The following is a 27,890-nucleotide window of genomic DNA, read 5'->3' as shown; positions in this document are numbered from 1 at the left end:
CACTCGTAACTCCAGCTCCACGGGATCCAATGCCCCATTCTGGTCTCTGTAGGCAATACACACATGTGCTGTAATCACATACATGGAAGCAACACACACATGAAATAAATATAAACTACAAAGAGAAAGATCTAGTTACATGACAGAACATATAATTAGATTGCTTCTGTTTTACTTGATTAAAACTACCAACCACATCCAAAATGTTAGTTTAAAATGTTATCAAGTTTACCTTTTAGATTAAAAACAGATTTATTTACAAAGTTTGGAGTGTGTTCAGCTAAAGATCCCATATAACAGTTTAAAAAGTAACTTTTTCACTCTAGTAAATATTATGTAACAGTTGAAATGTGCTAACTGTATTATCCAGTTATACTCAAATAACAGTCCTGACTTGCCACTCTTAGCCTAATACACAACATCATAATATACATTGCCTGTGCAGGGTGTTTGTGAGTAACCCTGAGTTTATGCTTCTCAGCACTTGGCTTGATACAAATACCAAGTCTCACACTATAGGAACTAGGGCATTATTGGACTTCTACTAAAGAGTGACAATATTTAGTATCTTAGCAGGAAATCTGGCTACCAAACTAACTTTGTAAAGCTCTTCAGGTCATAATTCCTATAAGTTTCTTTTAAATTGGTGTTTATGACCTGTTTTATCAGTGGTCCTGAATTGGTTTTATGTATAACTGTTGCTTTGTTAATGAAAATTATTGCTTTTTTAGCATCTTTACTAGTTTTAATTTGTTGTAAAGATCTAACAAGCCTTAACTGTTTAATCGTTTGCCTACAAAATACTTTTAATTTACATTTTCCCAGTATCTGCTAGTGCTTGCTTAACATGAATCAGCTATACACTTGCTGTTAAAAGATAAATAATTTTCCTCAGATCTGCTGTACTTTGGCCTTTTGTTTTGATTATTGCGTTTTTTTTCCCCCTCACAGGTAAATGAAATTAGGTAGAGATGTGAGATAATCCCTTTACCTAACTGAGATGTTACAGGTTTATAGACTACTAGTTTTTAAGTGCAAAGGCAGACTATTCAACTTTAAGAGAAATTCACCATATTCAATAAAAACAAAAACAACAACAACAAAAAACCCACTGGGAATCCAGACAGAGTAATAGGGTTACAGTAGGAAGTGGTTCTGCAAGTGTCATTTCCATATCAGCAGACTTATAAACTGGATTCCCTGTCCTTTCCTAAAAGTTCTCAAACAGCAGTTCTGGGTGGTCTTAAGACATGTCAACAGCATTTCACAGGATTCTGATACATGTGAAAGCTTGAGACTCACAGTGTGACTGGGCTTCCTGGCTCATAACTGTTATCTCATCATTTAGGAGTTTGAGACAGGAAGACTGCATGAGTTCAAGGCTAGTCTGATATAAATTGAGTCTCAGGCTAGCCTGGATTATAGAGATAGACCCTCTACAAGGAAAACAAAACAAAACCAAAAAGGAAGCAACCAAAAAACCCAAGCACCCAACCTCTACTTCAACACACAAATGTGTATTAAAAAGTAAGAATTCTGGGCTGGGTAGTAGTTCAGTAGAGTACTTGCCTAGTACGCACAAGATCTTGAGTTTAATTCTTCTCATTGTGCAAAACCAGCAATAGCAAAAAATTAAACATAGAAAGGAGTCAAGACCATGCTGGGGAAACCCACAGAAACAGCTGACCTGTAAAAGGGGGAGTTCATGAATCCCAGACTGATAGCTGGGAAACCAGCATAGGATTGAACCAGGCCCCCTGCACGTGGGTGTCAGTTAGGAGGCCTGGACAGTCTATGGGACTCCTGGTAATGGAACAGCATTTATCCCTAGCGTATGAATGGACATTGGGAGCCCATTCCCCATAGAGGGATACTCTCTCAGCCTAGACACATGGGGGAGGGCCTAGGCCCTGCCCTAAATGATGTGACAGACTTTGACGGTCCCCCACAGAAGGCTTCATCCTTTCTATGGAGCAGAAGAGGGATGGATGGGGATGGGGGGTTGGTGGGGGGCATGGGAGAATGGGAGGGTGAGGGAACTGGGATTGCTATATAAAATAAAGATTGTTTCAGGGGCTGGAGAGATGGCTCAGAGGTTAAGAGCACTGACTACTCTTCCAGAGGACCCGAATTTAATTCCCAGCAACCACATGGTGGCTCACAACCATCTGTAATGAGATCTGGTGCCCTCTTCTGGTGTGCAAGCATGCAGATAACTGTATACATAATAAATAAATAAATAAATAAAATCTTTTAAAAAAAAGATTGTTTCTGATTTAAATAAAAAACTAAAAAATTTAAACATAGGTTTTGTTTTCTTTTTTTTTTGGTTTTTCGAGACAGGGTTTCTCTGTGTAGCTTTGGAGCCTATCCTAGCACTCACCCTGGAGACCAGGCTGGCCTCGAACTGCCTCTGCCTCTCGAGTGCTGGGATTAAAGGCCTGCGCCACCAACGCCCTGCTAAACATAGTTCTTAAGTGATCATAAAAATTGCAATTAAATAAAATTAATTCTATTTAAGTAAAACTAAATCATCCTTTAAACAGATAGACTTTAGCCCTCACCTTCACTGCTATAAAATGTTAACTCTATCCTAGCTATGAGTCTTGGTACTGTTGATCTTTGAAACATGCAATGAAATAGTGATATTTAAAGGTAATATATCCATTGTTAAAAGACTTCAAAGCCTTATGTAGCTTTTACATAATTTAGGGTTGCAAACATATTCCATACAAGCTCAGCAGGCAATCAATTAAGTAAAAATAACTCAAAGGGATGTTTAAGTGAAACCCAAATGCTAAAATAAATTCAGCTTAAAATAACTGCAATGGAAGAAACAGTCTGAGAGGGGAAATTCTTATTTTTTCTTATCATTTGTAAACTTTATCCCATCAAAGGCAATCATTTTTGTTGTCTGGTGTGTGTGTGTGTGTGTGTGTGTGTGTGTGTGTGTGTGTGTGTGTGTGTGTGTGTGTCCCCCACTCCTCCTCTACCCCTCCCACTATTTTTCCCTCCTAACTGCACATGCTTGTGCTTTTCTTTTTCTTTTTTCTTTTTTTTAAATTTAGTACCTATTGCATCCATTTAGTGCTGCCTATATGTATGCAGAGCACAGATAGCCTCAAATGGCCTGAATCTACCTTGTATTTTTAGGTAGGGTCTCTTACTGAACTTGGAGTTCCTAGCCTGGCTGACCAGAAAGGCTCTTCCAGGGATCATCCTGTGTCATCTACCCTATCAGCTCAGGGTTACAGGCACATGGGCCCAGACTTTAGGTGGTGCTAGGTTATCTAAACTTGGTTCAGATGCTTGTGCAGTAAGCATTTTACCTACTGAACCATCTCTCCAGCCCCTGAAATCGTATTAGTAATCAATTAGGTTCACAGTACATAGCACAAGGTACACAGGAAATAACAATGTCAGCAAGGTGGGCTTTAACAATTGCCAAGGTAAAATTTTAATAGTCTGAGAAGCTCTTGGTACCTGTTTTCTCAGTCAATAAATACAAGAATCAAAACAGAAATAATTTCTTCAAGTATTCAATCATGTGGCAGTCTCTAATGAATCCTAAACCAATCTTAGGTCTTCAAGGATTCATTTATCTCACTTTTAGTTTCTAAAGGACAAAAAGTTTTCACAAATCTCATGAGTTCTTTTTGTGACTGCACATCTAAAATACTGTATAACAAACCTAGTCTTTCCATTTGTAAATCTACCATCATGTCACTGCTGCTACATTTAGAATAAAATCCAAACTCATTAATACACCTTGCAAGTCTGTACTATTTAGCATTTACCTGTGTGAAGATCTAGGGACACCTGTGCTGAGTTCAGGTACATGTCTGACCTTCCCCGTCTCAGTTTTCCTGCTGCTTCTTTCCTTCGGTCACACATGGTTCCCCTCCCATACCCTTCTTTCAAATCTTAGCATAAACTTCACCTTCACTTTTCTACTGTGTTTTCATTCATTTGCCTTTCACAATTTACATTTATTTATTATTTACTTGTTTATTATGCCCCCTTTCCCTTTTTATGGAATCGGATTTCCTCTTTTCTGCACACCTGGTTCAACTCAGTGTCTAGCGAAGCCTATATGCTTAACCTTCTTTCTTCAACTAAGCATACAGGGCAGATCAGCCTTGAAGAATCAGTAACAGCTTCCCTAATACCTCGGCTTTCTGTCTTTCTCTCTCTGGTATACTACTGCCTCTAACGTTTGTAGTTTTTTAGGGGGGTGGGGGGTAAGGCTGAATCACATGTTCCAGGCAAGCACTTTGCCAAGGAGCTATACCTCCCACCCAATTTGAAAGTCTTTAGTGAGTATGCATGAAACATTACAACCAGGAGGGAGATTTTCAGTGACCTTTGAAGTGTAGGACTTTTTCCGTTTTGAGCCTCCTTTTTCATTCTTCCTTTTGCCTTTTCCATCTTCTACTCTATCACCTTCTTCCTCACTGCTTGCATCTGCAGTATTTCCACCTTCTCCCTCAGTTTCTGAAGAGCTCTGTTGCTGAATTGTCTAAAGAAAAAAGGTAGCCAATTACAGTTTGAAAAAGATGAAGAACACAAACTGTGGAAACACATTCTGTTTCAATTTCAAAGACTTTGGCCTACTTTTAACATTTTCAAAATAAAGGACTATGATAGCCAGGCATCGTGGCACACATTTCTAATTCCTGCTACTTGAGAGGCTGAGGTAGGAGGGTTGCTTGTAGCCAAGAATTTGAAGCTAACCTCAGTAGCATGTGAAATCTTGATTCAATTAATGAACCAAATGGCTGCCAAAGTCAATTTTTCAATGGCCACTTAACTCAGGCTCTTCTGAGCAAGAGTTGGTACTTAATAATAATAATAAAAAAAATGCTGCTATTGCCAAAGAAGAACTCTGACTTCAAATGAATAGAAGGTAAGTACTAACATGGAGGACATTTTACAAAGATGCATAAGAGTTAAAAGCAAGGAATAAGAGTACAAGAGACTGTGATGCAAACTATTACCTGGTACCCAGTAAATTTCACTCCTGGGTTATTTTCAATTTCCCATAATCCTTCATTAAATCCTTTCCGTTTGTTTGACTTTCCAAACTTGTCTTTGTATTCCTTATATGGGAAAAGGTCTTTAGGACCTAGAAATGCACTGCAGAGATAGATCAGAAATAGAACTGACATGCTGACCTTCAAATACAAGGTATTTTAAATATCAGGATCAAATATGATGTCAAAGCACATTATAATAAACATATTTAAAGTATATACAAATCCTGTGGGTTGAGCACATATCACAAGATGCTTTAGAAATATATTGCAAAACAATAAAATGGATAGTTGAGTATGTAAAGTCAGCAACTCTGGACTGTACAATTTTGACTTTACATTAATATTACCAATATGCTTTACAATTGCTTTCTAGTTACAAAGGTAGAACTAGAGTTATTTACTTTGATTGCTTCAATCATCATTTTAAACTAGTATTTATGTTAATCCTACTGTAGGTGACAGTTTGTGAGACTTATAAAAGGAATTTAAATACTGAAATACAATGATTTAATTCTGTGTACTAATTTAGAATAGTTAGCCAATATTATTTCTGGGTAAAGGGGGAAGGACAACAACCCAGAAGGAGCAAAGTAAACAGAATCATATCTAACTTAAATCTTTCTTAACTAAATTAATTGTAAGCATTAAAAAAGTAGTTAAATTCTATAGCTAACAGACTGAGGCACTCTAAAAAAGAATCATTAGCACATTTTTTCGATCTTAATCTAGTGAGTGAAACTACTGAGGCTCACATCCTTGAGACATTTCAAATGAAAGTTTATGTACCTATGAATTTCACAAATACCAGTTAAACACCTATAATGTGTCAGACATTATTGCAATGGTGTTGGGAATTTCACAAAGAATACAGCACAGCCATTGCTGCATTCAGGAAGCAAAGTTGCTGATAGTAGTGCTGACAGTAGAAATATTAAAATGTAAACAAAATATATATTTCTTGTATTCAAAGAAGGATGGGGTCTTTGTTTCTTTTCCTGATGCTGTGACAAAACATCCTGACAAAGCAACTTAAGGAAGGAAGGAAGGGTTTATTTGACTTACAACTGAGGTTATCATCCATCATTGTAGGGAAGTCAAGGGATTTGAAGCAGCTAGAAACATCACATCCACAGTGTAGAACAGAGAGCAAGGGATTAATGCATGCATGACGATGCTCAACCCACTCCACTCTTATAGTCAAATCCATCTTAGGGAATGATGCTCTCACAGTGGGTGGGTCTTTCTAGCTCAAATAACCAATTCAGAAAACCCCTCACAGACATACCCACAAGCCAACTTACTCTAGATAATCTCTCATTGAAACTCTTTCCCTGATGAGTCTTTATTGGTGAATCTAGTTGACAATTCAAGCTAGCCATCCCAGATGGACAGATTAGGGATGACTTCTACAATTTTAGCTTTAAAGATTAGGGAAAGTATCACTAGAAAGGGAACATCTAAGTAAACGAAGTGAAGGAATCATCTGTGCTGTTACCTGGGAAAGAATTATATGTCTAAGAAACACAAAAGAGGCCAGTGCAGCTAGAATGAAATGAGTAACAATAAACCAGTATTGATAAGGTTAGAGAGATAACAGGTTAGCGAAAAATGATTTAGGGCCTTGGAGCTCACTGCAAAGGAATTAATATGGGAAGCCACAAAAGGCTCTGAGATGTGTTAATGGCATCATTTGGCTATTATGTTGGAAACCAAGTGAAGGTTAGGTACTAGGATGTAAACAAGAAGTAACAGAAAGTTACTGAAATAAAGTAATGATGGCAACTTAGGCCAGGGCACAGTTGGTGAAGAAATATTCAAATCCAGAATTCATTCTTAGGAAAGAACCTTTGATGGAGAAACTGAATTTGAGGCTATGTTTAGGGTTTCAGAATGAGAAATAAGAAAGCTGGAGTTCTTATTTATGGAAATGTTACGATTTTACTTTTGAAAGAAAAGATTTGGGGTGAAGCTCATTGTTAGGTGTAAAACCAGAAGTCCTAGTTAAGACATTCAAAAGAAATCAAGTAGGCAGTTAGAAAGATGATTTTGGAGAGGAAAGAAAACTATGAGCTAGAGACAGGAATTTAGAAATCAGAAAAAGTTAATACTGAAACCTTCCAGTCAACATGCTAAAATAATTCATAAATTTCATTTTCTGACTGGGCATTGCAATGACCTCTCACACTGTCCAGCTGATAAAAATAAACTAACAACTCTATTTATACTGTGAGTTGGTATACACTTACAATGCACATGGGAGGTGGAGGCAGGAGTTTGAGCCCATTCTGGGCTATGTGAGATCCTATTTATAAGGGGAAAGGAAAGACAGTTTTATCTAAGAATGTAACCTGGTAGTCAACCATAATCCAGGAAGACCGCATGTGGTGGTTTTAAAGAAAATGCCCTCTAAAGGGAGTGGTACTATTAGGAGCTGTGGCCTTGTTGGAGAAGTGTGTTACTGTGGAGGCAGATTTTGAGGTCTCACATATGTTCAAGCCACACCCAGTGTGGACACTTGGGTAATTCTCCAGCACTGTGTCTGCCTGCATGCCACCATGACAATATAGATTAAACCTCTGAAAATTAAGCCACCCCAATTAAATATTCTTCCTTTATACAAGTTGCCATGTCATGGTGCCTCTTCATAGCAATGGAAACCCTAACTAAGACACCATGCATCCAAAAATATTTGGCCAACACAAATTGGTCTTGAAGGCTTAAAAAGAAAAGATACAAAGTTGAGTAATAGGGAAGGAGGTGTGGGCCCAGGATGAGTTGGGGAGGGGAAATGAATATGCTCAAAACACAAAACCAAGAATAAAATTTGAGGGGTGGGTAGGTTGAAATCTTATTTGATGAACAACATGAACATGAGAAAAAAAGTACACTGTATATTCACTTCAAGGAAACTTGGCAGGAAATATTACTCTGGTTTTTGAGTTTCTACTATCGTTGATCCATATATGCAGAAGAAATAACTGGGTTAAGCTGACTAAAGTTCATATGTGCCAGCTGGCAGGTCTTTAAGGGCACCTTTCTACTTCCAGTGACTCACAGAATGCCTTAAAAAACAAATACCAAGGTAATAAAAGTAAACACATAATGTTAGTAAATGGTGCACACAGTACTAGTGTGATTTTTTTTTTTAATTAACTTCTGCCTTGTCCCAAAAATGTAACCAGATAATTTGGAACAGGTTATTCAAAGGAAAAATCAGAACAATGGTATGCACATAAAATAAGGTCAGGAGTGAAATAAATAAAATACATATCACAAAGCATTATGTATTTATAGGTAAAACATTTACTTCTAAGCTTTCTAGCAACTTAAGAAACAGCATATACCCAGTGATTATTAGATGAAAATCGGGCTTGGGTTTAGCTTAGTTGTAGAGTTCTTGCCTCCTTGAGGACTTGCAGCTAGTCCAGCAACAGGCACGTATGCACACACGCACAGACAGACTCAAAAACTCCCCACAAACAACAAAACTAAGCCAAAACAAACTAAACTCAAAACAATACCAAAACGCCCTTACAAAATATTTCCTGAAGATAAACACTATTTCTAACATAAGAAAATAAATCTCTGTCTTCAGGACTTTATCCCGGTGCTTTCAGGACTTGAATAAAGTGATGTTAGAATGGGAGAGGTAGCAAGCTAAGATTCATGCCAAACTCTGCTAGCATTTAAATGAAAATAAATGATATAGTCAGGGTGTGGCAAGACTGCCAGCTATCCCCTAATGCCATTCTCTTCTTTTTTTCATTAAGAGATTACTTCTCTCATATTTTAGAATAGCATCCCCTTAGCTGTGTGTGGCCCCATGACCAAATTCTTGTCAATGGAATGACTGTAAGCAGAAGTGATCTATGGACCTTTCTTGCCATTTCCTTACAAGGCATCCTTGTTTTTCACTCTTCCTCGCTCCTTCTCTCTCCCTAGAAGATGCACCTGTACAACTGAAGCATGTTAATATTTAAAAATAATCAAACAAGCTGGTTGTGAAGGCAAATGACTTTAACCTCAGCACTTGGGAGGCAGAAGCAGGGGGATTTCTGTAAGTTCAAGGTCAATCTGGTCTACACAGCAAGGCTCTCACAAACAAGCATATAAGGAATGGTAAGGTCTGAGAGAGAGAGAGCTGAATTCTTAGAGCAAATCTATCTATCCACCCTAATAATCTGTATTATTGCAAAATAAATAAATGTCTATATTACTTGAATCTATATATAACAAACATAATTAGAAAACCTTAAAAAGGCAGTGCATTTGTTATAGGTCTAAAGTTGGAAGAGCTTGAGAGAACATAAATTTGTCCTATAAAAAATGAGTGAAAGAAGCTTCTCTAAAGGGGACATATACAGAATTCCAAAAGGGGTCACTAGGAGTGGTAAGTCAATCACTCTAGGACTTTTCAAGTGTCCTGAAAGGAGACCTTGGGTTGATAACCAATTCTTTTATAGAAACAGAAACAGCATTCAAAGCAAAGATGTACTTTCAGTAATCAAGACTTCTATGAATAAATTTATTTTATGGTTTGAATTTGAAATGCCCCTTCTCCCCTGCTCATACGTTTGAACATTTCGTTCCCAGATGGTGATGCTAATTTGGGAAGTTGTGGAGTCTTATGAGGTGAGGCCTGAACGATAAGTCATTAGAAACATACCTTTTAATCTATACCCATGTCTGCTCCTGGCTTGCCTTTTTCTACATGTCCCAGTCTACCGTGTAAAAACCTATCACTAAATATTCTTGCTGACACAGATTCCACCATGCCTTCTCTGCTATAATGAACTGAAATCCCCTGAAGCTATGAGGCAAAATAAATATTTTCTTCCTAAAGTTGCTTCTGTTGTGTTTTTAGTTACAACATGCAAAAATAAAAATACACCTTACAGTAATAAAAATGTGTTAAGTTTGGTTACTTTGTAAGTGGATATGACTTAGCAACATATAAAATAATATAGATCATGTATAAGTATGTATTCTAGTGGAGTCAAATTAGGGCTGTTGAAACTTTAAGCTATTTTGTTAACTTACGTTTCATGGGTACCAAAAAAGAAGATAGGATACTTGTTGGCTGGAGGCTTCACAGCTCCCTCTGGGAGTTCATCAATCTATTAAAGATAAATTCAGTTATGAAATAATGCTGTAAATACAATATAAACATAGTTTTGATAATTTATGGCCAATTTCAAAATAATATTAGTGTAATAAAAATTCTAATAGTTCTTTTCTCAATTCTAGCAAAATTATTCTAAACATCCTATTTGGCATACTGAAAACATTGCAATAATTTATTGAGGACAAACTACTCATTTCTTTTGACTCAACAGAATTACTCCTGGAAATCTGTTCTAATGAAATAAATAACAGAGAAACAAAAGCTGTGCTTTTAAAAGCAGTGACAAACACATATCCTAAGAATATGTTTCAACATAGGATTTATGAGAACTAATAATGCATTATTATGTAATCACTGGTCTGGACCATGCTGTTTCCCTCTTCATCCATGTAAGCCTTAAAGATACACACTTATTATTTTATTTCTATGGTCCAGATGCTATAGCTTTTTGTTGCATATACCATTCCTCGTTATGTATCTGACCAATTTCTGGGGTTTTAAAAATAAAAATTAGTCAGATCTTCCCAAGATCTACCAGTTCTTATGTACCACTGAGGTTGAAAACTTCATTCAGATAGGATAAGGTCCAAATCCCTTAGAACACCCCAAGAAATGGTCATTCTTCTCCTCCTCATATCATGATTCAACAACATGAAATTAGATGTAATTATTTATAAGCATGCTACTTTTTAAATTTTGTTGTTGTTGTTGAGACAGGGTTTCACATTGTAACTCGGGCTGGCATGAAACTCACTATGTAGCCCAGGCTGTCTGGCAACTTGCAGTCCTGTAACCTCTGCCTCCCAAGTGCTGGGGTTACAGATAAGCACCAGCATGCTATTTTCTTTCACAGTTATCTCTGATGGCTCAACTTCTCATTTTTTCAGAGACATATATTGTTTAATTACAAAAATGAATATTTGTTTATAACAAAATAAGCTATAAGAAGTCATCAACATTTCCCAAAATGTGTACCTAGAAATGTTTTCTAGTTACAATACAGCTTTCCAATTCTATCTTGAACATTTCAAACCTTGCATTCACAAATGTTGGGCTCTGAAATTTACGAGTAATATGGTAAATCTACCTGTAGGCCATGCTTTTCTCTGGAAGCTTAATATGGGTACAAGTCATGACCATAACTTACTAGGTGTGTGATCTCAACTGTTGTTTCCTCATTTCTTCACATGACACATATTGTTACGGTGACTATCAAATGAAAGGAAGTTTAGAATCCCTAACACCAGGTGCTCAATAAATAAATGAGAGATAGTTATTATTACGATTAGCCTATGAAACTTTCTAGGGGCTATATCTTGTCTGTATGCGCCATGTGCACACGTGTGGAGGCCTGAGGCGGACAGCAGGTGCCTTTCTTCAATTGTTTTTCACCTTTATTTTCTGAAACATGGCCTCTCCCTGAACCTGAAGCTTACTGATTCCACTAGGCTGGACAGCCAATGAGCTGCAGGGATCTGCCTGTTTCTACTACACTAGGATCTGAACTCAGGCTCTTATGTTTCCCTACCAATAGTCATTTCCTGAGCCCCTGAAGGAGCTATATCATATTTAAAATTTTATTCCTAATACTATTGTTTAAATATGGTCTGAGAGTATCCCTCAATGGTTCCCCAGTGGAGGGATATGAAGTAGTAGTACCTCTACTGAAAGCTACTGGGAAGTTGTCCTGGGAAGAGATTACAGCAGTTCTTATAAGATCCCTGAGTAGTTCTTATCAAAGCCAGAGCTCAACTCCTAAATTACTCTTCCATTTCCTATCTTTCTATGAAGTATTTCCCTCTTGATACATTTCTGCCATTATGCTACCATTCACTGTGATGTGATGAAGGGAAGGAAGGGGCCTCACCAAAACTAGTAACATGCTGTTTGGACCTTCAGCACCCACCCACACACTGACTAATTCACTTATTTAGGTATGACAAATAGTGGTTATCAATCTTTGTTGTCATATGATAAAAAAATCTAAGATCATGAGCCTTACTGGACAGTCAGCAGAAAAGGTTCCTGTAGGCAGGCTACACTGGCCCCCACAACCCTGTAATCGACAAGTCCCACTCCCATCCCCAACCCACCCATCCCCCGTGACCTCAGCAGCTCCCTGAGCCACAGACAGTGACCACAGTGATCGGCTCAACTGTGGATTCCTAAGAGACAAGCACTGTCTGCAAAGATTGCATCAAGAGTCAGACACTGCCTGCACCGACTAGAGGATGGGATGGTTAGATGCCAATGCAAGAATACATTCAACAACTCAAAGAGCAATATGGCAACAACAGAACCTGAACATCCCAAGGAAGAAGAAAACAACCTTAAAAAATAACTTTATGATAGAGGCCCTTAAAGAAATAAAAACTTCCATTAAAGAAATGGAGAAAAAGACAAAAAAAATGGAAAGAAATCAATAAATCCCTTAAAGAAAGCCAAGAAAAACAAGAAAATCAAACAAGTCCAAGACTTGAAAATTGAAACAGAGGCAATAACAAAAACACAAACTGAGGGAATTCTGGAAATGAAAAATCTGGGTAAATGAACAAGAATTACAGATGCAAGCATAACCAACAGAATGCAAGAGATGGAAGAGAAAATCTCAGGCTTTGAAGATACGATAGAGAAAATAGATTCATTGGTCAACAAAGCCAACAATGTCATAACATAAAACATTCAAGAAATCTGGGACACCATGAAAAGAACAAACCTAAGAATAATAGGAACAGAAGGAGAATATCAGCTTAAAGGCACAGAAAATATATTCAACAAAAATCGGAAAGCAAAAAAAGTCCTCCCGCCACATAGTAATCAAAACACAAAATATACAGAATAAAGAAAGAATATTAAGATTTGCAAAGGAAAAAGGTCAAGTATCATATAAAGGCAGACCCATCAGAATCACACCTGATTTCTCAAAGCCAGAAGGTCCTGGACAGACTATATACAGACTCTAAGAGGCCAAGGATGCCAATCCAAACTATTATACTCAGCAAAACTTTCAATCACCATAGATGGAGAAAACAAGATATTCCATGACAAAACCAGATTTAAACAATACCTATCCACAAATCCAGTCCTACAAAAAGCACTAGAAGGAAAACTCCAACCTAAGGAGGTTAGCGGTACCCAGGAAAGCACAAGCAATAGATAATCCCACACCAGAAAATCCTAAAAAAAGGGAAACATACACATACCATGACCAAAAATAACAGGGATCAACAATTACTGATCATTGATATCCCTTAATATCAATGAACTCAACTTACCTCTAAAAAGACACAGGCTAACAGAATAGATATGAAAATAGTATCCATCCATCTGCTGCTTACAAGAAACCCACCTCAACTTCAAAGACAAACATTACCTCAGAGTAAAGGGGTTTAGAAAAGACTTTCCAATCAAATGAACCTAAGAAGCAAGCTGGTATAATATCTAACAAAATAGACTTCAAACTAAAGTTTATCAAAAGAGATAATGAAGGACATTTAATATTTATCACAGGAAAATCCATCAAGAAGTGTTAATACTGGACATATATGCCCCAAATACAAGGGCACCTACATTTGTAAAACGAAACATTACTAAAGCTTAAATCGCACATCAAACCCCACACACTAATAGTAGGAGACTTCAACACCCCACTCTCACCAGTGGACAGGTCTGCCAGACAGAAAATTAACAGAGATACAAGGGATCTAACAGTTGTTATGACTCAAACAGGCTTAACAAACATCTATGGAACATTATACCCAAACAAAAAGGAATATACCTTCTTCTCAGCACCCTATGGAACCTTCTCTAAAATTGACCACATACTGGGTCACAAAGCAAATCTCAACAGATACAAAAAAAAAATATGGGATAACCTCATGTATCTTATTGGATCACCATGGTCTAAAGTTAGAATTCAACAACAACACAAGTTCAAAAAAGTCTACAAACTAATGGAAATAGAATAATGCTAAAGCGAATCACTCCCTGGTCAAGGAAGAAATAAGAAAGAAATTAAAGATTTCCTAGAATTCAATGAAAACGAATGTACAACATACCCAAACTTATGGTACACTATGAAAGCAGTGCTAAGAGGAAAGTTCATAGTACTAAGTGCCTACATAAAGAAGTTGAAGAAATCCTACACCAGCAAATTAACAGAACACCCGAAAGGTCTAGAACAAAAAGAAGCAAACTCACCTAGGAGGAGTAGACGACAGGAAATAATCAAATTGAGGGCTGAAATCAATAAGATAGGCCTGTATGACAAAAACTTTAAGTCCCTAAAGAAAGAAATTGAAGTAGATATCAGAAAATGGAAAGATCTCCCATACTTTTGGATAGGTAGAATTAACTTATTAAAAATGGCAATCTTACCAAAAGCAATCTACAGAGTCAGTGCAATCCTCATCAAAATCCCAGCACAATTCTTCACAGACCTTGAAAGAACAATACTCAACTTCATATAGAAAAACAAAAAACCCAGAATAGTCAAAATGCTGTATAATAAAGGAACTTCCAGAGGCATCACCACCCCTGACTTCAAGCTATAGAGCTATAGTAGTAAAAAAACAAGCTTGGTATTGGCATAAAAACAGACACATAAACCAATGGAATCAAATCGTAGGCCCTGACATTGATCCACACACCTATGAACACCTGATTTTTTGACAAAGAAGCCAAAATGGTTACAATGGAAAAAGGAAAACATCTTTAACAAATGGTACTGGTGTAACTGGAGGTGAACATGTAGAAGATTGTAAACAGATCCACATCTATTGCCATGCACAAAACTCAAATCCAGGTGGATCAAGGATCAACATAATCCAGCTACATTGAACCCAATAGAAGAGAAAGTGGAAGTAGACTTGAACACATTGCCAATGAGACCACTTCCTAAATATAACACTAGTAGCACAGACACTGAGAACAATAATTAACAAATGGGAACTCCTAAAACTGAAAAGCTTCTGTAAGGCAAAGGACACTGTAAATAAGACAAAAACAACAGCCTACAGAATGGGAAAAGATCTTCACCACCCCCACATCTAGCCAAGGGCTGATTTTCAAAATATATAAAGAACCCCAAGAAACTAGATATCAAGCCACGTGGTGGTGGCACACCCCTTTAATCCCAGCACTTGGGAGGCAGAGGCAGGCAGATCTCTATGAGTTCAAGACCAGCCTGGTCTACAAGAGCTAGTTCCAGGACAGCTTACAATGGCACAGAGAAACCCTGTCCCAAAAAAACAAAACCAAACCAAAATAAAACAAAACAAAAAACCAACCAACCAACCAAACACAAAAGAAAGAAACTAGACATCAAAATAAAAAAATAACCCAATTGAAAAATGGGGTACAGAGCTAAACAAAATTCTCACCAGAATAATCTCAAATAGCCAAAAGACACTTAAAGAAGTGCTCAACATCCTTAGTCATCAGTGAAATACAAATCAAAATGACTCTGAGATACCAACCTACACCTGTCAGAATGGCAAAGATCAAAAATATTGAGGACAGCTTACATTGTAGAGGATATGGAGTCAGGGGAACACCCCTCCACTGCTGGTGGGAGTGCAAACTTGTACAGCCATTTTGGAAATCAGTATGGTGGTTTCTAAGAATGCTGGGAATCAACCCACCTCAAGACCCAGCCATGCTACTCTTGGGCATATACCCAAAGAACACTCAATCATACCACAAGGACACTTGCTCAACAATGTTCATAGCAGCATTATTCATAGTAGTCAGAACCTGGAAACAACCTAGATGCCCCTCAACAGAAGAATGGATAAGAAGAATGTGGTATATTTACACAATGGAATACTACTAAGCTGTAAAAAATGATTACCTCATGAAATTTGCAGGCAAATGGATGGAAGTGGAAAAGACCATCCCAAGTGAGGTATCCCAGACTTGGAAAGACAAACATGGTATATATTCACTCATAAGTGAATATTAAATGTAAAGCAAAGGATAACCATACTACAATCCATAGCTCCAGAGAAGCTAGGTAACAAGGAGAACCCTAAGAGGGACACATGGATTGCCCTGGGAAGGGAAATTAGATGAGCTCTACTGGGTAAACTGGGAGCAGGTGTAGTTGTGGGTGAGAACATGAGGGAATGGGATGGTCGGAGGTGGGGGAGGGATGCAGTGGAAGAGCAATGACAAAGATATATTAAAAGAGAGAGTCACTGTGGGGTTAGGGAGAAACCTGGTCCTAGGGTAATTCCCAAGAATCCACAAGGAGGACCCCAGTTAAGACTCTAGCAATATTGGAGAGGATGCCTGAACTGGCCTACCCCCGTAATCAGATTGGTGAACACCCCAACTATCATCATAGAGCCTTCATCAGGTAATTGATGGAACCAGATGCAGAGATCCACAACCAAGAACCAGGCTGAACTCTGGGAATCCAGTCGAAGAGAGGGAGAAGGGAATATAAGAGCAAGGGCGGTCAAGATCATGATGGAGAAATCTACAGAGACAGCTGAACCAAGCTAGTGGAAACTTGTGAACTCTAGACTGACAGCTGTGGAGACTCAAGGGTACTGAACTACGCCCTCCATATGTGCGGGACAGTTGTGAAGCTTGGACTATCTGAGGGGCCCCTGGCAGTAGGACCATGATACAAACCTGGTACGTGAGCTAGCTTGTTGGAGCCCATTCCCTATGGTAGGATGCCATGTTCAGCCTTAATGCTTGGGAGACGGGCCTGCCCCTGCCCCAACCTATTGTGCCAGACTTTATTGACTCCTCATGGAACCTCTTACCCATGAGGAGGAGCAGGCTGGGGGAAGGAGAGGGAAAGCGGCAGGAAGAACTGTGGTTGAAATATAAAATAAAATTTAAAAGAATAAATAAATTTTAAAAAAGCTAACATCATAATGGAAAAAAATCTCATGACTTTGTTAAGAAATAAACCCAAAACAAATACTTTATATTCATCATTGATTACAATTATATGTATGTATTTTTATACAGAGACTATAAAAGTATAAACATCTAAACGTGAGGTCAGCGGTATTAAAGGAGAAAAATTCTCCCTTTTCAATTTTCTTTTTGTCGTCATAATTTGTAAAAAAACCTTTATACAAGAGGACTATAATTACCATTATATAAATAGAAAATTTCTTGTATTTCTTTACTGCTTCTGTTTTAATCAAAGCCCTAAAGATTGAAGCTGGGTGATGGTGGCACATGTCTTTAATTCCAGCACTCTGGAGGCAGAGGGTGGCATATCTCTCTAAGTTTCAGGCCAGCCTGGTCTACAGGGCTGGTTCCAGGACAGCCAAAGCTATACAAAGAAACCCTATCTTGGAAAACAAAAACAGCCCCGTGTTGGTGGCACAGACCTTTAATCCCAGCTCTTGGGAGGCAGAGGCAGTCGGATCTCCATGAGTTTGAGGCCAGCCTGGTCTACAGAGCGAGTTCCAGGACAGCCACAACAGTTACACAGAGAAACCATGTCCTTCAAAACTAAAAACAAACAAAAACCCTGTCATTTCAGTGTGAAGAATTTTGCCTCCTTTATTTCTGAAAATTAAAAAAAAATCACATGACCAGATTTCCTAATTGCAACATGTTCCAAAATTAGTCTGCTGACTGTAAACAATCTTACAGCCAGTCAACACATAGATGAGCTATATTTTTAGTCCTCAGGAATTAGTGTTTTAAGAAGCATCTGGGTGATTTTGACAAACACTGTGGTTCTTGTAGGTGAGCTGTGGTGTTGTATTAACATGAAAGTCCTCTAAATCTTCAGGCTTTTTGTATTAGGACTGCAAAAATGTATAAATACAAGCTCGTTTCCTTTAAGGAAGAACTGTTAAATATGTAGCCTTTTAGAAAAAAAAAACAAAAAACAAAAAACAAACTGAAACTGGAAACTCACAAGCATTTTAAAAGTAGGAATCAAATTCCAGGAGTCAAACTGAATTATGGAACAGACCAGATTGGTTTGATATAAAAGCAAGAATTTGTCTGCTGGATAGAATCACTATTGTGTGATATAGCAGATATTTTGCTATTTAAAATAAGATGGGTTTTTCTTGTGAACTTTTAAATTTTCTAACACTACTGAGAAGCTAGTATTACTTCCATATGTTTACAATTAAGGAAAATTACAATTACAAATTACAATTCTGAGGTTTTTTGGTTTTTCTTTGTAGGTCTCACTAGTTAGTCCACACTGACTTCAAACTCAATTATCTGCTTGACTAGGCTTTCTGATTGTTGAGATTATAGGCATGCTCTACACACTTAGCTCCTCACAATTACTTTCCTCTGTGTGTAACTATGCACATCTGTGCAGAGGCCAGGAGGCCACGGAGTGTCTTCCTTTGTTGTTCTATTTTACTCCTTCAAAACAGGATCTTTTACTGAACATGGAGCTCACTATTTTTGTTTGTTTTTGTTTTTGTTTTGTTTTTTGAGACAGGCTCTCTCTATGTGGCCTTGGCTGGCCTGGAGCTCCCTATGTAGACCAGGCTGGCCTCAAACTCAGAGATCGTCCTGCTTCTGCCTTTAGAGTATTAGTACTCAAGGTATGCACCACCACACCCAACTTTAGATTTGTTTTGAAACAAAACCCCAAATTCTCAATTCTGAAAGTTACTATTCTTTATGTGAAACACTATTGTGGTATTCTGAATAATTCACTGTTTTTAGATGCTAAAAGTTCCTATCTTCTCTAATGTTGCTGGTACAGAGTTTAACACATTAACTAGTCTTGCAGCAGTGGTTCTCAACCTTCCTACTGCTACAACCCTTTAATATAGTTCCTCTTTTGTGGTGACTACCAACCAGAAAATTTTTGTTCCTACTTCATAACTGTAACTTTGCTACTTTTAAGTGTCATAATGTAAATATATCTGATATGTGACCCCTGTGAAGGAGGGTCATGACCCACAGGTTGAAAACAACTGGCTTAGATGATAAGATTTGAAAGCTCAACAACTTCTGATATAATTAAGAGGGCCACTACTGGACTAGCTGACAGCTCCCCCAACTTGTTCTCATGGATACAGCCCTCATACAAAGAACCTTTTCCAATCAAAAGCATCAGGTAGCACAGCTCCTGCTATCCCTGAATAGCAGCATTCAGTTCCCTGTCAACCCCTGAAATTATTCTAACAACCAAACATATCCTCCTGTGATAACCACATGGTACCTGATCCTACTGAAACTATGATCCTTGTTTTACATTGTCCACTGCTTCGGAGTAGAACTACCATTGGGCCTATACATAATGTATGGTCTTTTTCACTCCAGGCTTTGAGTAATGCAATCTGTTGCTTCTCACATCTGCCCAGTATTTGGTTCTGTACAGTTCACAACTGTACAGAAGGAATTTCTCCCTCACTAGGGAAATGAATTAGTGATTAAAATGAACCAACATCAGGGAAATGTAATCATGACACGGAGATCAAGGTATTCTACATGGTGGCTCAAATTGAGGAACTCGTATGCTTATTCATTCTGAGAGGGCAGTTGGTGGCTGAGAGTGATATGCGGTGAAGGGTCAGATGTCCTAAGGGGCAGGGCCTAGGGAAAGAGACTAGGGCATTTCTCTGGGCAAGATCTCAGAAGTGGTGTGTTTTTTACCACACCACTTCTCTCAGAAGTGACCATGCTCAACTCTTTGACTTCATTCAAATTTCTGTTGAGCTTCATGAGAAAGACTCCTTTACAACCCACTTAAAAACCACTTCTTTCCCTATCATTCTCTTTCTGCTTTATCATTTTTAACACTTTTCTGACATACAAATGTATGTTATCTGTCTCTTGACATTGAAATCATCTGAATTAACTGAAAAGTTTTGTTTTACTCACTACTTTAATCCCACTGCATACAGCAATGCCTGAATGGAAGAAGTTTTAAGTTGAATCCTAACCCTATGTGCTGTGTGTCTGAAAATGGGGTAGAGATAGAAACAAAGTGCTGAACGAAGGTTGGGTTTGGAGATAGCTCAGAGGGCGAAAGTGTCTGCTGCCCAAGCCAGGCAACATGAATTTGAGTTCCATTCCAGGAACTCACAACAGAAGGAGGGATCTGACTCCAGAAAGTTGTTCTCTGATTTCTATGCATGCTGTGGAACATGCACACCTATCCTTACATATGTAGAATTTCTTTTTTGATATAGGTTCTTCCTATGTTTCATAGGGTTGTCTCAAACTTGCAGTTCTCCTATGTCAGCCTCCTGATGGATTAGGATTAGGACTGCATGCACATGTCACTGTATAAAGCAGGCATTGCTTGTTTATTAAAACTACTAATCATTTTCCTTTGTGGCTTATGAGTTTGGATCTTGCTTAAGGACCTTTCCCAGTCCAAGTTTATGAAAACATTTCTCATGTTTTCTCTACTGTTGCTTTGCTTATTTATTTAGAGACAGGGTTTCACTCTGGTCTTAAATTTAACAATCTTCTTGCCTCAGCATCCCAAGTGCTTGGATTATAGGTATGAACTACAATGTTAGGCTACTTTTGTTGTTTTAATGAACTGTTTCTTAACCAAGAAATGTGTCTGAAACTGGGTACAGGGAAATGGATAAAACATAGACAAGTACTAGTAATACAAGTTACTATGAATATTTAAGAAATTGGTACCATTCCCTCTATTGTAAAATTTAAAAAACACACCACAGTCTAACAATTCTACTGTAGCAAACAGTCTATCCCGTGGAAGAGCCTGAAAACATAAAGAAACCAGTATGTTCAATGGAGTTTTCCAACCAAAGAAACATAAAACCATTAGCATAGGTAGAAATGGTTAAATAAATGTTAAATAGTATATATTACTGTAAGTCCTCATAGACCATATAGTCAGAATCTATTATGTACTGACTTGAAAAGCTAATAATTTATCAAAGTCAAGTGGATACACACTGAAAAAAAAAAGATAATCCCACAAAACTCTGTGCATGCTTGTTTAAACATAAAACATCTGAAAGGGTAACTACCAGTTATCTCTGTAGGGTAGGGTAAGTAGTGATACAAATTTATATTTTCTTTTGAAATAAAAAAACACAGGTACATAAAATGGTGGTGCATTTCATATTTTGCACTATCTCTTACAAAGCCTGTCTTTAAAAAAATGCTGGGCATAGAATTCTCATTAAAGAATGGCTAGACAACCTATCATGTCCCAAGGACTATTCCTGTTCTACATGTGCCAAGGACTATTCCTTAGTCAAGCTTTCTAAGGACAGAGCCAATAAAACCCCTGTTTGACTGGGTAGAACACCTTTTCCCACTGTACACAGCTTTTAGAGCCTCCAATTCAACACAAGCCTGGAATTTTAAAGAATCTTTATTCCACTGTAGATTGAGGGTGGGGGAGGCCACAGCAGGTGGTCTGCAGAGCTGGGGATAAGACTGAGGTATTTATTGGTTTTGAGGGAGCTGAAGGAAGAAGTGAAAATCTGCAGTTAGTCTACTTGCTTCCCTGGTCAGAATGCCTGTGGGCTCCTGCTGGAGTTGGGGGTTGGGATAAAGCAATGGGGGTAATTTAGGAGGGAAAAACCTGTGTGATTCACTGGAGATGGGGTTGTCAGGAAAGGGAGGCCTCAGCAGGTGGTCTGCTGAAGAGCTAGGGATGAGACTCAAAGCAATTCCATTAAAATCAGAAGCAAGAGAAGGTTATCCACTCTCTTCATACCTATTCAATATAGTACTCAAAATTTTAGCTAGAGCAATAAGACAACTGAAGGAGATAAAGGGGATACAAAATGGAAAGGAAGAAGTCAAAGTATCTTTATTTGCAGCTGATATGATAGTATAAATGAGTGACCCTAAAAATTCTACTAGGCAACTCCTTCAGCTGATAAACACCTTTTTAAAAATGTATACAACATTCTGCTTCCATGTATATCTGCACACCAGAAGAGGGCACCAGGGATGGTTGTGAGCCACCATGTGGTTGCTGGGAATTGAACTCAGGACCCCTGGAAGAGCAGTCGATGCTCTTACCTATGAGCCATCTCTCCAGCCCTGATAAACACCTTTCAACAAAGTAGCTGGATACAGTAACCCTATAATCAAATGGCAAATGGATTGAGAAAGAAATCAGGGAAGTAATACCTTTCACAAAAAGCCTCAAAGAAGTGGGTAACACTAACCAAGCAAATGAAAGACTTGTATGATAAAAACTTTAACATTGAAGAAAGAAACTGAAATACTTGTGGATTAGTAAAATTATCACAGTAAAAATGGCCATCCTACTGAAAGCCATCTACAGATTCAATGCAATCCCCATTAAAATCCTGACACAATTCTTCATATATTCAAAGGACAATTTTCTGCTTCATATGAAAACAAACAAAAAACCCAAGATATCTAAAACAATTCTGAATAATAATTCTGGAGTTATCACAATCCCCAATTTCAAGTTATATTACGAAGTTATAGTAATAAAAACAGCATGGTACTGGCACAAAAGCAGACACATTGATCAATTAATTACATTGAAGATCCAAACATAAATCTACACACCTATGGACACCAGATTTTTGATAAAGCAGCTAGAAATATACGCTGAAAAAAACAAACAAAAAACACCTTCAACAAACGGTGCTGATCAAACTGGACAGCTGCACGTAGAAGAATCCAAGTAGGTCCATACTCATCACCCTGCACAAAACTCAGTTCCAAATGAATCAAAGCACTGAGTGAAGGGACCAGACCCTCACCCAGCCCCCTGCTTTGTCAGCCATAGCAGGCTGTAGAAAATACAAAGGCCCCTGACTCAGCAACATGTGCTGAGTTCCCAACCTTGCCCTAATCACTAGGAAGGCAGATAACCTTCATGTGGTGAGGAACCAATCTGGATGTGCTTTATAGTAACAGTGGAGTGCAGAGCATAGCAACCATTTCTGCAGGTGCAGTTGACCAATCAACACAGGACAGGTCCCCCAGTGCAGAGATGTACCAATCCTGAGACTGTTGCTATGCAACTAGCGGACCCCCAGACACTCTCCTTGCTCTACCCCAATATATTCCCTGCTCCACAGTCCCTCTGGGTCCTTCTTGCTCCACCCACTGTGTCAGACGGACAGAGGATCCGAGTTAATACAATTAACTTATTAATTAAAGACTCTTTACTTTTGCATTGGATCAGGTCTCTTGGTGATTTGAGGGTTCAGAATTTGGGCACAACATGAGCATAAAACCAGATGCAATAAACCTGATAGAAGAGAAAGTAGAGAATAGCCTTGAATTCATTGGCAAGAGAAAAGACTATCTGAGCAGACTACCATTAGCACAGGCACTAAGATCAGCAAATAATAAATAAATGGGACCTCATAAAACCGAAAAACTTCTGCATGGCAAGGAACCATCATTTGGACAAATTGGCAGCCTACAAAAAGGGGAAATTTTTTTTAACCAACTACACATCTGATAGAGACTTAATATCCAAAATACATAAAGAATTCAAAAACTAGATATCAAGAAACAGCCTAATTAACAATGGTGTACAGATTTAAACAGAATTCTCAAAAGAGGAAATTCAAATGGCTGAGAAATACTTAAAAACATCCCCAGTTGTCTTAGGGTTACTATTGTGAGGAAACACAATGACCAGAACAAACCAGGGAGGAAAGGGTTTATTTGGCTTACACCTCCATATCATTTTTCATCACCAAAGGAATTTAGGATAGTAACTCAAAAACAGGAACCTGGAGGCAGGAACTGTTGCAGAGGCCATGGAGGGTGCTGCTTACTGGTTTGTGCCGCATGGCCTGCTCAGCTTGCTTTCTTATAGAACACAGGACCACCAGCCCAGGATGGCACCACCCACAATGGACTGGGCCCTCCCTTATCTGTCACTAATTAAGAAAATGACCTACAGCCTTGATCTTCTGGAAGCATTTTCTCAACTGGGGTTCCTTCCTTTCAGGTAATTATAGCTTGGGTCAAGTTCACATAAAACTAATCAGCACATTAGTCATCAGGGAATGCAAATCAAAACTACTTTGAAATTTCATCTTAAACCCCTGAGAATGGCTAAAAAACAAGTGACAGCTCATACTGATGAGGATGTGAAGTAAGAGGAATAATCATCCAATGCTGGTGGGAGTGTAAACTTGTACAGCCACTATGGAAATCAGCACAGCAGCTCATCACAAAGATGGAAATAGATCTAGCTCAAGAGCCAACTATGGCCCTCCTAAGCATATACCAAAGGACATTTCATTCTTCTACAGAGACACTTGCTCAAACATGTTCATTGCTGCTCTACTCATAATAGCCAGAAATTGGAAATAACTTAGATGTCCCATAACTGAAGAATGGATGAAGAGTATATGGTACATTATCACATTGGAGTATTACTCAATTGTTAAAAAAAATGGCATCATGAAATTTGTAGGCAAATAGAACAACAACAACAACAAAAAATCATCCTGAGTGAGGTATCTGAGATCACAAAGACAAATACAGCATGTATTCAGTTATATGTGAATATTAGCTATTAAGTCAATGATAACCAAACTACAATCTGAAGAACCAGAGGTTAGTTATAAAGGAAGGGACTAGGGAAGACAAGTAGAGCTCATTAGATAAAAGAAACAGAATAGTTACGGATGGGGGGAGGCCTGAAACAGGGAGGATCAAATGGGGAGAGAGAGAAGGCCATGAGGGAGGGAAGAGGAGGAGAGCCAGCCAAAATTAACAGCCTTTTGAGAGGTAGTGTGGAAACCTAATATAGAAGAAGCTTTCTAAAATATCTGCATATATGACAGTGATCTAAATAAAATCACCAAATAATGGGGAGACAGAGCCCAAAATGGCCATCTCTTGTTACCAAATAAAGCTTCCAGTACCAGGGTTGGGTTACATATAATTAAGTTGTTGGCCAAAGGGGTCACATGGAAATCCCCAAATAACCCAGGATATTGCCAAAATAATAGATTGCCCCACTGCTGAAGGGGCAACAACTCACTGAACACAGAGAAGTTGAACTGATGCCTAAATAGAGCCTTCACCCTGCATGCTACTTTAAGAGAAACGTAAATACCATCTTAGTCACAAAACCTTTGATCTACAATGCTGTTCTGCCTGCAATATATGCTAGGGTAATGGTAGCACAAAGCCTGTGGGAACAACCAATCAATATCTGATTTAATTAAGGTACACTCCATGAGATGGAACCCCTATCCACTGCTTGGGTGACTACACCTGAACTAGACAGCTAGGGATCTATGGTAAAACCAAATAACACTGTTCTCAAAAAAAAGTAGAAATAAAATTACTCTGAATGACATTCTGCTATACTCATAGATCAGTGCTCAGCCATCATCAGAGAAGCTTCCTCCTAACGGGAACACGTACAGAGACCTAAATCCAGACTATGCAGAGTGTGAGAGACCTTGGAACACACTGTTCTAAATGGGATACCTTCATCAAATCCCTCCTCTTGGGGCTCAGGGAATCCTGTGGAAGAGGAGGCAGAAAGAGTGTAAGAGCCAGAGGGGATGGAGGACACCAGAAGAACAGACCCTCTACATCAACAAGATCAATGTACATATGAACGCACAGTGACTGAGAAAGCATGCATAGGGCCTGCACAGGTCCTTTGTGTATATATTATGGCTTCCATTTCAATGTTTTTATGGGAGTCCTAAGTGTGTGAACAAATGGGTCTCTGTTTCTTGTACCTTCTCTCAGGCTGTTTCCTTTTGCTGACTTGTTCTGTCCAATTCCTATGTGTTAGTTTTTGTGTTAGTTTTATATTTTAGTATAATTCTTTAAAGAAGAATCTTTATTTCTAGGAACTTTCCAGCTTTCCAGGCAGGATTCTTAGCTGGTACTCCTCCAGTGAAATTTTCCTAACCATAGGCAAGATTTTATATAGGACATTTTAATAGGGAAAAGAACCAAATGCTTTACTCTGATCTTCAAGTGCCCTCTCACTAAAATTTTAAATAAAGATGACCGTGTGATGTTATTTACTTGAGATTCTTGTGAAGCCAGGTTACAAGATACGTGACAATTTGTACCTTTTTTTGATGTCATAAATAGGTCATCTTTTTGTATTATCTAAATATACCTTTCCAATTTGGCACTAGTTTTTGCTTTCTATTCTCTTTGTTAAAAATCAGTCTCTTATAAAGGTTTTACTGTTGGATTTATCAGTCCAAATAAAAATAATTTATGTTAGTAATATGTACCTTTTAAACACAATCTTCTTTCTTTATATGCATCTTTCCCCTATAAACTATAACTTAAATACATCATTTAAAATTCTATCAGCAGTTAAATTATTTAAAAAACATGATCAAAACAGTATTTATACAATTAAGATATTTATTATAATCCAAGATGTTTAGTACTTTCTCACCCTGCCCTCCTCGTCCAAATCTTTATTAACCTGCTCCCTTCTCTTCATCAAGCTCCAGGGTTTGGTTTAATAAATTAGTAACCACTTTTCTTGTTAGTGATATCGAGGGTAAATAGCCCCAAATAAAAGAGCAGAAAGAAGGCAAACACCATGAGACAGACTGAACACAAAGCTACCGGAGGGTCAATTTTAACTGCAGATCCGAAAATAAAAGATAGTATGTTCCAAAAAGAGGTGAAGAATCACCCATTTGGGAAGAATGCAGTCAAAACCCATGTAAATTTTACTCTGGCATACCAAACAAACAGGGTGGAAATGACAAGAGATGGAGAAGATTCTGGTATGCTGTGGCTCTCCTTTGCCCTTTCTCCAGGACTTCAACCTATAAAAAGAAAGTCCCTTGAGAGCCCAAAGTATGTTTTCTAGTCTTTAGATGACTCAAATCTGTGAAATCCTTGAGAGAGGCTGCAGACAGAATCATTTAGTCAGGTACAAGACTAGTAAGGGATTCAATTAAATCCTGTCCAAGAGGGCCATCTGCAGGTAAGGTGGTGACTGCAGAGGCAAAAAACAAGCTGAAAACACGAAAAGATGACCAGGGAAAAGGCCACCAAGAGGATATTCATTTACTTATATCAAGGGGGTGAAGATGAGGTAATCTCAGGAATGCTGTTGTAGGCTGCTTTTAAAATGGTTCCTAGTGACTCGGTTCCTGAATCATTGTTGTGTGTGAAAACTCCCTCCTAGAATGTAGGCTAGATCTAGCTATATACTAGTAATGAAGGGAACATGGCAAACGTTATTGGATGCCACTTCTAGGTTAATCAGGACAATGACTTCTGCTGTGCTGTAATTTGTTCTATTCAGTCTGCAAAGCATGGGGTACAGAACATCCTCTGACTGACAGATGAATTCCGCAGGTCAACAAACCATGAGAACCTGAGTCCTTCCAACTACTCATGCATCTTGAAAGTGGATCCATCATATTTAAGTGCTCTCATGAAGACATACAGCCAAAGGATCCACACCCACAGAAACTATGAAATAAATGTGTCCTGTTTTAAGCTAATAAATTTTAAAGTAATCTGTTATCATGGAGGTATTTAATTTGGAATAGTAACACATACCACAGATTAGGAAACAATATCATAAAGACAATTAGAGAGTAATTAAGAAGAAATTTCGAAGAATTCACAAACAAGAATCAGCTTTAAACAGTTGTCATATCCAGGTAGCAGAAACACCAGCTTCCCAGCTGTTTGTCAATTATGAGAAAGAACTTTCAACATCAGAGAAGTAGTTTAGCATGTGGAAAGCCCAGAGTTTAACACTCTGTACCCAAATTTTGTATAAAAACCCATTTTACCTCACTTCCTCTCTGAGG

At 38.2% G+C, this 27,890-nt stretch overlaps 1 protein-coding gene across 1 annotated transcript in view; it reads right to left on the bottom strand.

Annotated features, from left to right (window-relative positions):
- Positions 1-27,890, bottom strand: part of Hdgfl3 (HDGF like 3) — a 57,591-nt gene that overhangs the window by 11,764 nt on the left and 17,937 nt on the right. The window contains exons 2-4 of the mRNA XM_027407542.2: positions 10,077-10,153; positions 4,998-5,136; positions 4,364-4,519 (exon numbers count right to left, since the gene is read on the bottom strand). Of these exons, the coding sequence (XP_027263343.1) occupies positions 4,364-4,519; positions 4,998-5,136; positions 10,077-10,153 (372 nt within the window). The remainder of the gene's footprint in view (positions 1-4,363; positions 4,520-4,997; positions 5,137-10,076; positions 10,154-27,890) is intronic.

This window comes from Cricetulus griseus, chromosome 3 (genome assembly GCF_003668045.3).
Source record: "Cricetulus griseus strain 17A/GY chromosome 3, alternate assembly CriGri-PICRH-1.0, whole genome shotgun sequence".
Classification (NCBI taxonomy): domain Eukaryota; kingdom Metazoa; phylum Chordata; class Mammalia; order Rodentia; family Cricetidae; genus Cricetulus; species Cricetulus griseus.
The sequence above is the reverse complement of the archived record's forward strand: the minus strand, read 5'-3'. Positions and strand labels throughout refer to the sequence as shown.